General features: G+C 33.9%; 1 protein-coding gene across 3 annotated transcripts in view; it reads left to right on the top strand.

Annotated features, from left to right (window-relative positions):
• Positions 1 to 11986, top strand: part of TRAPPC10 (trafficking protein particle complex subunit 10) — a 64639-nt gene extending 52653 nt beyond the window's left edge. For all 3 annotated transcript variants that reach the window (XM_034423895.3, XM_060694083.2, XM_034423897.3), the window contains exons 20-23: positions 6098 to 6268; positions 6892 to 7069; positions 7792 to 7986; positions 9247 to 11986. In XM_034423895.3, coding sequence (XP_034279786.1) covers positions 6098 to 6268; positions 6892 to 7069; positions 7792 to 7986; positions 9247 to 9485 — 783 coding nt within the window. In that variant the 3' untranslated portion in view covers positions 9486 to 11986. The remainder of the gene's footprint in view (positions 1 to 6097; positions 6269 to 6891; positions 7070 to 7791; positions 7987 to 9246) is intronic.

Genomic DNA, 11986 nt, shown 5'->3' on the forward strand with positions numbered 1-11986 from the left:
CCAAAGTAGACTTGCGGCCTTATAGTATTTTTGCCATGCCGGTACACCAAATCCCCCTCTGGTTTTATCATCTTGTAGTATATTTAATTTTATTCTTGATTTTTTCCCTTCCCAGACAAATTTTGTGGTTATTTTATCCAAATTATCGAAAAATTTCTTGTCCAATTTTATCGGAATTGTTTGGAATAGATAAAGGAGCCTTGGCAGTACGTTTGATTTTATTGCTGCTATCCTCCCCAACAAAGATAGTCTTAATTTCCCCCATTTCTCTAAGTCCTCTTTTATTTTTTGAACTAAAGGTTCATAATTATCTTGTTTTATTGTTATGGTTCTAGCCGTCAACTGTATCCCCAGATATTTCACTTTTTTAACTGCCTGTAATCCTGAATCTTTTACTAATTTCTCTACTTGTTTTGTTGTCATATTTTTTATTATCATATTTGTCTTTTCCTTGTTGACTTTTAGATCTGCTACTTTTCCAAATTCTTCAATCTCTTCTAATAATTTCAGGGTTGTTTCCAATGGGTTCTCTATAAAGAAGACAAGGTCATCAGCAAAGGCTTGGACCTTGTACTTCTCTCTCTTAATCTTTAGTCCTTGTATTTCTTTATTTGCCCTGATTCTAATTAGCAAATTTTCCAAGGTTAAGATAAAAAGTAGGGGTGACAGCGGACATCCCTGCCTTACTCCTTTATCTATTCCAAAAAATCTCGTTGGATCTCCATTCATCAGGATACTTGCTTTTTGGTTTTGATATATTGATGTTATCATTTTAGTAAATTTCTCTCCAAAATTCATAGTTTTGATTTGTTGTTTCATAAATTGCCAATTTACTTGGTCGAATGCTTTTTGTGCATCCAGAAAGATCAGAGCTACCTGTCTCTCTTGATGTACCTCATAATATTCCAAAACATCCATTACCATCCTTAAGTTATTTCTTATCTGTCTTGTGGGTAAGAAACCATTTTGGTCCTGATGTATTTTGTTATGTAATATTTTTTCCAACCTGATGGCAATCATGAAAATTTTGTAATCGGTATTCAGCAAAGAAATCGGCCTATAGTTTTTTGTTAATGTGGTATCTGCCCCCACTTTTGGTATTACGGATATATACGCCTCTTTCCATGAATTTGGTAATTTTGCCTCCCTCAGCGCTTCATTGTATGTTTCTAATAAAATTCCATTTAGTGATTCCCCAAATGTTTTATAAAACTCCGTTGGAAGACCGTCGGTCCACGGAGTTTTATTATTTTTTTGTCTCTTTAGCGCTTCTTTTAATTCCCCTATTGTAATCTCTTTGTCTAATAATTCTTTCTCTTCCTCTGATAATACTTGCACTCCCTTTCCTTTTAAATATTGTTCAATTTCCTCTGTTGTTACTGTATCCTTCTCATAGAGTTTTTGATAATATTGGACTGCTATCTCCTTTTTTCCCTCTAATCTCTGATGGATCCTTCCCTCTTCATCTTGTAACTTCTGAATTGTTTTCTTTTCTTTTTCCTTCCTCAGTCTGTATGCCAACCACCTCCCTGATTTATTTGCGTGTTGGAAGTAATTCTGCCTTATGTACCTTAAAGTAATTGCGTATTTCCCTTGTTCTAATATGCTCAGCTTGTGTTTTGCCGCTATCCATTTTACCCTTATTTGCTCATCCCCTGGGTTTCCTTGCAATTTACTTTCCCAATCTTTAATTTCTTCTCATATTTTATTATATTCTTTTTCTCTTTCTTTTCTCCTTTTTGCATTATATATATTGTAAGGCCTCTTACATACGCCTTAGTTGTGTCCCATAGGTTTTGTAGGGAGGTGTGTTGTTTTGTGTTTTCCTTGTAAAACAGTTCTAACTCCTTTTCCATATAATTCTTATATTCTCTTTCTCTCATCAACTGTGTGTTCATTGTCCATCTATTTTTCCTTTTCTGCTGTCCTTTCCACGTCATCATTATTGGATTGTGATCCGCCCAATCGTTTGATAGAATTTCTACCGCTTCTATTTCTGTCATTAAAGTACTGGATACCCATGCCATGTCTAACCTAGACCAAGACTTATATGGATTCGAATAATATGTAAAATTTCTAATTTCGGGGTTATAAAATCTCCAGCCATCTATCATATTTAATTCTTCTACCATATCTCTAAAGGTCTTGGGCAGAACATTTTTCTTATTTTTGTTTTGCTGGACACATTTATAATCCTTTCTTGAATCAAAAATCGCATTGAAGTCTCCAATCATACATACATTTTCCATTTTTTGGTCCATAATTTTCTCATGCACTTTTTTATAAAATTCTAATTGTTTACTATTCGGGGCATATATTACTACTAACAGTATATTTTTGAAATCCAATTTTAGCTCTATCATCACTATTCTACCTTTGGTGTCCACATATCTTATATTGCTATCTATTCCTTCCTTAACATATACCACTACTCCTCTTTTTTTTTCTTCTGCCAATGATGAGTATACTATACCTAATTTCTTATATTGTATATATTTTATATCTTGTTTTCTTATGTGTACCTCCTGAAGGCACACTATATCTAATTCTTGTTTCACAATTTTTTTAAAAATGTGATTTCGTTTGGATGGCGAGTTGAGTCCATTTACATTTACTGATAAAATTTTTAAAGTTCTTTCCATTTTTTACTGGCTTTCCTGTTGTTTCTTCTTTGTTTCTTCCTGTTCTTTTTTTTTGCCCCTCGTTTGCATTCCTCCTTCCTCTTGTGTCTCTCCTTCACCTTCTTTTTCTCCTTGGGGGGGGGGTTCACGTTCCCGCCTCTGTTTTTCTTTAATATTCCTTCCTCCCTCTTCTCTATTACCGTTCGCTGCCTCGCTGCTCGTCATTTGGTCATATAATTCCATTGCCTTACTTTGCGAGTCCACCTTTATTTTCTTTCCCTGCCACGTTACTAACATCCCTTCCGGCGTCGTCCATCTAAAGGGTATGTATCTTCTATTTAACAATGTGGCCAGGAACCAATAGTCCTTTCGTAGATCTCTTATCCTTTTGGGAATTTGTTTTAGCGTAATTATTTCTTTATTTTTGTAGAACATCGGTTCGTCCTTTGTTATTTTGTATACAATGTCTCTCACCTTTCTTCTTATGAATCTTATATGCACCTCCCGGGGAAGTTTGTTTTGTCGGGCATAATTTGTGTGGACCCGGTACACTTCATCAAGTTCGTTTATTATTTCGTCCTTATCTCTTTGAAGCGCCTCAGCAATCATCTCTGCCATTGTCATCGTCAGATCCTCGTCTCTCTCTTCCGCCACATTTTGGAAATGCAGGTAAAATGCCGCTTTTTCCATTTCCAACTGTGCCACTGTGTTCTCAAGTTCTTTGTTTAATCCTGCCATTTTTGTATCCAGTGCCACCAGTTTTTCTTTTGTCAATTCCGTTTTTTGTTCTATTTCTTTTATCCTTTGATCATTCTTTTGGATAATTTCTTGTATCAAATCCATTTTTTCATCAATTTTTGGGATGTCGTTCTTTACTTCTCTCTTTACCTCGTCCATATCCTTTCTGGATTGCTCATGGTTTCTGGTCATACATTCTTGCATTTTGGCCATGGTTTCCTGGATTGTTATTAATGTGGCTTGCATTGTTGGCATATTAGGTGTGCTGAGTTGTTTCTCTGATGCAAACAGTCCTTCTAAGGTTTTCTGTGACACTGGGGACGCTGTTGTTCCTGCTACAATTGATGTTATCTTCTTTCCAGTCTTTAATGTTGTTGTGGTGGTACTCGTCATCTCTTTCAAAATTCTGTGTTGCGCCAGTAATATTTTATCAACTTTCTCCCAAATCACCATCCAAATTTTATATACTTTCTTTCCCTCCCTTTTCTTTTCTCTCGTAAAAAAAATTCAATACAATACTCTCTCACACAATGATCTCTTTCCTTTAAACAGGTTTCTTTAAGTAATCTTTAAATAAGTAATTTTAAATCGTTAAATAATTAATTACCTCTATCTAATACTTCGTAAAAATGTGGCAGAAATGTAAATATAAATATAATATAAAATAGGAATATAAATATTAATATATGTATGAATATGTATAAATATGCAACTTAATTAATCAAAGACTTAATCAATCAATCAGTTCTTAATACTTAATAGTAATAGTAATAGTGACTATCCAATAATTAATAACCAGTTAATAATAATAATTCTGATAATTCTGATAATACCTAAATAGAGGGCAGATTACACTGTAATTCTTAATTATATATAATTCTTAGTTAAATCCCATAAATAAGTAAATAAATAAATAAATAAATATCCAATAAATATCAGTAATAGTAATCTATTATATCTATAACAATTAGTAACAATTATCCAAGTCTAAATAAAAAGGTACTATATATGAGCACTATATTTCAAATATTCTATGAGTCTCGTTTTAGTTTCTTCAACAAAGGAAAAAGCAAGTCTCTCTCTCTCTTTTTTTTTTTTTTACACTAGAGTCTTTTCCTGTTTCAATATGGCGACCTCTAATCTGCACAGTCACAGTTTGCAGTTTTTTGGGTTTTTTTGCCAAACTACCTCTCTTCTTTCGTTAGGGCAACCCAAAAGGGAGGTTACAAAGTTGTCCATTCTTCTTCAAGTATCCGCAGTTTAAATCCACTTCTTCTCACCTTCTCACCTTCGTTTTCGCTGTCTTAATAGTTTTAATAGCTTTAATAGCTTTTTTTTTTCTTTTCACTGCCGATCTATGCTCCGTCCTCTTCCTTTCTGCTCGCCTCTACAGTTGCCGCCCGTTCACGCTCTGAGGTCTTCTCTTTCCACGCTGCCCCTCCGGAAAAATATTCTCTCCTCAATTTGCGCCAAATCATTCCAAATTATTGATTCTTGCTTCTGCTCAGCCTCCACGATCTTGCACTGTACTCACTCCTCCGCTCCCGATGGTCTCAATCGGCTCGTTGGGCCTCCGGGCCAGCTGCGCTCGTCGCGCCCACTGGCTTCTTCCGAGCCTGGAATGAGGGATCCTCACGGTGCGGCGAGAGATCGCACCTCTCTTCGCCTCCCCCGAAGTTTCCCCTCTCTATTCCCGATCTCTCCAAGATCGGTCTCTGCCGAAAGAAGGCACCAAACGCTCAGAAATCCGACACTAGAGAGAGAGCGTTTCTCTCCTGTGCCGCCACGACCCTACGTCACCGCTGGAAGTCCCCAGTTTCACTAATTTTGTTATGCATCTTAAAAGTTATAAATATATTTGTATGTGTGGCTTCAAAAAACCAAGTATTTATTTTAAAAATAATTATGAAAGCTATTATTTTATTGTAATGTCTGAAAAGTATTTGGGAAGAACAAATGGAACCTCAAGAGTCCCTTGTCTCATCTAATGCATCTTTATGGAGAGAATATTAGCTTCAGTTTGGGCTGCTGTTTTTTCAATAATCTTACTGTAAATGCTATTGTGATTATTTCAGAGGCAGTTGAAAAGCAGCAATAGAGATAGGGTTTTGAGAAAGTATTGCAGACAGGTTCTTTTATTTGACTGGTACTAGTTGAAAATCTGTTTCTGATCATTTGAATTACAGTTTTATATTAGAATACATTTATTTTCAGTAGTTGGGTTTCAGATCTGGATATAGTACTAAGATGGTGTTGATTTTGTTGATGATGGTTGGCTGGACTAGATAGAGGTAATGCAATCAGTCCAGCCCACCTTGACCTTTCAGTGGCTTTCAGTACCATCAGTCATGACATCCTTTTGGATTAGTTTGGCAGGGGGCAGGGTTAGGAGTGGGAGGCAGCACAGTATTGTAATGGTTCTGTTTTGCTTCTGGGGTCAGTTTCAATTAGTGCTGTTGAGAGGGAGAAGTCTTGTCCTAGACAAGAGGTTTCTCAGTGTTCTAATCTTTCCCCATTCTTATTTAACATCTACATGAAACTACCAGGTGAGGTAATCTACTGTCAGTATACATCTCTTCCCTAACTGACCAACATTAATTGTTTCTAAGTTAAGCCATTGGTTCTGAAAATATATAAATGAATTCATAATTGCTTTATTTATTTAGAAAATATTTCAGTTTTACCCATTGTTATCCAACAGAGTTCTAATATAATATTAATAAAAAATTCTTTCTTAGCACATCTACAGTAAGCAAGCAATATTTTTTGTCTGGGAACTGAAGTGGACAAAAGAACTTCCCCCATCATTGCAGTGCATATTTTCAATGAACTTTTGTTCTGCATTCTCGGAGGATCACTCTTTTTCTCTGAAGCCGTATACTTATGAATTCCAGCTGGAAAACTTTTTTGTAAGTTGTTAATATCTTCTTGTTAGAGGACTAGGATGCAATAAGTAATGACAAATTACATTAAAATTGATGTAGGAGATGCTATTTTTCCGCTGCAGTACTTGACATGTATTGGTTTATAGTTTATACTTGCCCTATTTCTGTCTTTGTATGACAAGCGGCTTTTTAAAACTGTAGGATCAAGAAGGATATATATTTAATTGTGATAATCCTGTGGGGCTTTCTAGTACAGCATCATTATTGAACTTTCTGCTGATGTTGCAAACTTATAGATTGCAATAAAGCATTTTATATAATCATTGTTCAAAGTATCATGTGTCTAGTGCAATCACCATTAAGGTTTTGCATTTGGGATACCAAAGATGAGTTACAAAGCAGCGACTAGCAAAATGTTTAATGTTATTGCAACAGTATTAATTTTTATAAATTACGACTAAATGTCAGTTTTAAACATAAGAAATTGACTTGTATGGGATTTTCCCCCCGATGCTGTGTTTGTAGAAACTTAAGAGGTTAGGGTCTTCTATCCAATCAGAAAAATGGATTATCTCTTTATCAATTTGAATAGTATGAAAAAGTTATCCTTTGTGTGTTGACCATAAATATTATTGTATTCCTGCCAGACATTGTATAATGTGAAAGCTGAGATTTCCCCCCCATTGGGGGCAGAATATTGTAAAACAGGCTCGCTCTGTTCATTGGAAGTGTCAATTACCCGTCTTTTAGACCTCCTGGATGTGGATAAAGACGAAGCATTAACAGAAACGGATGGATACTGTACAACCAAACTAATGTATGAAGGTTAGTAAATATTTATTACTCAATATTTAGTTTGGTTACTTATTAGTTGATAACTTACTGAACCATAATGTTAGCATCAACTGTCAAAACAAGCATTTTTATTTTGGTATTTCAGCATATAATGTATTTATTAGATTTATATCCTACCTTTTGTACAAGAACTAGAGACAGTGTACACAGTGCTCAGTCCTTCTGTTTATCCCATCAATAGCAACCCGTGAGGTGGCACTGAACTGAGCTGAGAAAGAGCAAAGTTGCCCCATGAGTTTTCAGAGTTGAGGAAAGACTAGAACCTGGGTCTTGCAACTCAGCACCTTAATTGTTACATCAGATTGTTGTTGTCACTGTAAACAGAACAGTGAAGATATTTAGAGAAGAATCTTATAAATGTAGTCAAGTTGATTCCTTAAAAAGTACTAGTAGAATCATAATCCTAAACTTTTTAACACAATTGTGTTTTTCCAGAGATGATATTTACATGATAGAAATATATGTTTTACTATTACATTAACAGGCAGAATGCTTGAAAATTCAATCTTGTAAATATGTTACACTTCCAATATTGTTTCCTTTATAAGCATGTCAAATCTGTAAATTTAAGCACCAGGTGATATCAATGTACAAAAGATTGCTTTACAGGATGTTATCTCCAGTGTTACATTGTGATAGCATACCAGTTGAAGTAATAGTTGATTTTCAATAATATTTTCTCTTTATTTTAGTTGTGGATGACAGTAGTAACTGGGCAGTCTGTGGAAAGAGCTCAGGGGTAATATCTATGCCAATAGCAGTTCAAGCAACCCATAAAGTGCATATGGAAGTAATGCCCCTCTTTGCTGGATACCTCCCTTTTCCTGATGTTAAACTATTTAAATATCTCCCTCATCACTCTGCTCACTTTATGCAGCTTGATGCTGGTAAGAATATGTATATTTAAAAGTTATGTGAGAAACCACTAACATAAAATTATAGAATGTCCTTTCTCTATAGAATTTTGCTTCATAGCATTACACTATCAAAATTCTTCATGGTTAAGGACATGTATTTTGGGTTAATAAATATTTATGTGGATGTTCCCATTCTCTGAAAAATGCTAAATATAATTTGAACAAAAATATTAACTGGGCAAAACAATGCATTATAGGGCAACAATTTTTGAATCAAGATACTTCAAATAAGCTAATTTACAGAATGTGTTCAAAATCTGAGACATATGACTCCCATGGAATTGAAATTTGGCAAATTGTATAAATCATTTTATGACACAAAAATTACCAAAAAATTGTTTATGATAATGCAAATGGCATTGAGCTGATACATCTCTAAATGTCTCCCTGAATGTTTAAGAATTTTTCCAGTGAAGGCAGAACATTAGAAACTCTCTTCGTTGCTGAAGAGTTTCAGCAATCTCTTGTCATTGAGGAATCTGGTAAAGGAATATCTACAAAACAATGACCCAACAAAAAATAACTAAAAATAGTAGGCTTTTGAGACTTCAATAATAATTTCTAAGGTATTATATCTTATTCTTCATAGAACCTGTTGTGCTGATGACATATAGATGAAGTATAATTACTTATTCGAATGCTGCCAGTGTTTTACAATCTTGACATCTTCTAGGACTAGGACTTCAGATCCCAGATTTTTCATCTATTGCTGTGCTAGCAGTGGAATTCTGGGATTTGAAGACCCTATACCTGGAAATTGCCAGAGTTGGGAATGATCTGATTATTCCTTCTGTACTGGAAGCTCCAGTAAGTGGCCTGAAACTTATAAACATTTACTTTGATTCTTTATTAAGCATACGTATACGCTGCCTGCATGCTAAGGCACTAGGTTAAAAAAAAAAGTCAAAACTGTATTATAACAGATAGCTCTTTTCTTTATAGGAACTCCTTAATTTAGATTTTTCATCTGCCTCAGTCGGGATGCATTCAGATTTTTATCTGTGAGAACATTGAGAAGAGTTGTGTCCTGGCTGGCTTTTTTTTCTTTTTTAGTGAAACTGATGTCATATATTTGTCAGATTTTGTTCTTATGTTAATATACTACTTTAAATGCATTCATAAATAGTCTCTGATAATTTTAGTTAATAATGAGTGCAAGCAAATTAATTATAATAAAAAATGTACAGATGAATGTGAAATAGAGCTTCACATTTTTATTTTTTTTTACAGATAGCTGGATTGAAAATGATAATCTCTCTGTGGATAAAAATATGGATGATCAAGCTGACAACAGTAGCATAAAGAGCAGAGGCAGCATACATTCAACAACCAGTGCAGAACACAAAGGTTTGCCCATGCCCCGACTTCAATCATTTTCCCCTGGACAGGTCTTCAATTCCAGTTCTGGCATGCAAATCCTTGTCATTCCCAGCAAAGATGATCACATTTTGGAAGTCAATGTCACATGACGTTTCTCTGTAAATGTGTAGAAATATGCACATGAGACTTGAATATAAATGCACTTTAAGAGATCATAACCTGATAGTTCATCATTGAGATATTTTAACACTAATAGGCCTATGGCAACTTAGTCCTTACTGGCCCTGGAAGCATCAGACAATTGTATCAATTTAAATGTACAGTGATACTTGTAACTGCTAGTTTATATTGCTACTTTTTGTGTAAAATGAATTCTGGGATTTTTTTCCTCTGTCATTCTGCTGATGAAATAAAAGATGCTTACTGCAAATGGTTAATTTGAGCAGCTTCAATAATAAGGTTCCTGCTCAAATAATATTTCAGGTTGACATACAGTGTAAGTCTTGCAGTGTGGCAATTAAATACTAAAGTGTGTGCCTTTCTAGTCACATGATTGTCTGATTTCCTGGACCAGGGTACTTTTCCAAATTTCTGTGTAATAGAGCGATTCTTAAACCCATAACTATCTACAAGATTTTAAATAATACATGTTGTGTATATATGTAGAGAGAGATAGATATATATTTATTTCTTGAAGACTTAACTTCTTCTGTGCCTTGGAACATAATACAGATTGATCAGTCTGCTGATGTTCTTAAATTTGTACCATATAGAGAACCATATTGTCAACACATGGGATAATATGCAGAGACACATATACATATATGCATGCACACCTTGATGCAAGTAGCAAAGTGGCACAAAAGTGGTTAAGTTAAAATTAAAACACATAATTCATTAAGTTTGGAGTGAAGACACAAAACCTGGTCTAAGATTGTCCCCAAAAGTAATGCTTAAGTGATTAGATGTAAGATATTGAGTCTTAACTAAATTGATTTTGTTGAATATTTCACTTGATATTTTTAACACCAAAGTTTCTTTTCCTGTTACAGTTGTTAATTTATTACGGACTGCAGAGCCATATATATAGTAAAAGAGCAAGTGTGTTTGTATATGCACACAAGCTTCCATACCATACTATAAGCTGAAAAGGCAAGAGCTGCAGGGAGCCTTAATTGTTTTTGCAATCTGGTTATAGGTGAATTTAAGGTCCTAGTTTGAATTTGTGGTGCAACAAACTGCATTTACACCACCTGATTACTTTTTAGTTGTAAATCTATTGTATAAATGATTATTTTAAAATGTCTGAAATAATCTGATGTCTGTGTATAATTTGTTCCAGAAATCAAGGACAAAATAAATGTGTTTTTATCGGTGTGAAAATCAAAGCTTGTAAATACGTTTAATATGTAGAACTTTTTCCAGTTCTTAGAAACAATGTATTTTTGTATATAAACATTTCTCTAAATTTCACTGTAATTACCTTAGCTGCTGCTCATATCAATTATTAGCTTACACAGTTACTTTATTAGTGAATATATGTAGCCTCTTAGTAATCAGCCTCCATCACATTTGAAATGATGATAATTCCAGATATAGGAGGCAAAATGAAATTAAAATCCAAATTCATTTATTAAGCTATATAGTATGTGCATGTGTTCCAAAATTGTGTATCTATTCTTGATTACTTTGCCTACCTTCAGAGCAATTGAACCTTATTTTTTTAGGAAATGAGACATCACATTTCTGCTCATTTGTCAATAGCTGTTCAGTTTTCTTCCTTTTATAGAAACTTCTCTCATGAAATTTCCATTGAAGTCAAGTAGATTGTCTCTTTGCCATTTGCTTTACTTAGAAAAAAAACACAAGCTCTCAAACATCTTTTTGACAATAATTTCTCTTAATCTTGGTTATTTCCTTATAAGAATTAACAAAATTACACAATGAACATATGTATACACACAAGTTTCTTGTTTATATAATTTTTTAAACTAGAGACTGTCTTTCAAACAAATTTGAGTATAAATGTATATTTTGGACATAATGAATAACCTGATTTATTGTGAAAAAATCTAAAGGCAAAGTTTTATTAGCAATTAATGTAGAAGGCTTTCTTTTGTTATAGCTTCAGAGCAGCATAAAGTTTTCATGTTCATATTGAAATGACGAACTTCACTAAAATACACCAGAAGTGTATTTTAATCACTACTGAGGTGATAACATATGTACAGAAGGAAAATATTGCTTTCTAACTTGTAAATAATTGATTCAATTTGCAATATATGCATCTGGGGGAAAAAAGACAAATGATCTTATTTGTAGATAACTTTCAAGCCTGTAAATACGTATGAATGGGTTAAAGGAGTAAAATTTTGATGATTTTCACAGATTTGTGATTGGAAAAATTAACTCCTTCTATGGAAATTGTTGGATTTAAATGACATTTGTGGCATATCCTACTTGCAACTCTGTACAATATTACACTATAGGTGTAATGTCAATGTAGAAAAGCAAATAGGAAAAATATCCAGAAAATTATTATCCAGTTTGATTCTTTCCTAAAGCAATGCCATGAAAAGTAGGGAATAAACTGTTAAGAAATGGAAAACAAGCTACTGGATAAAGTGAATAAAAATCTTGAATATTTTAA

The sequence above is a fragment of the Pantherophis guttatus genome, chromosome 5 (genome assembly GCF_059756535.1).
Source record: "Pantherophis guttatus breed Tessera chromosome 5, ASM5975653v1, whole genome shotgun sequence".
In the NCBI taxonomy this organism is placed as follows: Eukaryota; Metazoa; Chordata; class Lepidosauria; order Squamata; family Colubridae; genus Pantherophis; species Pantherophis guttatus.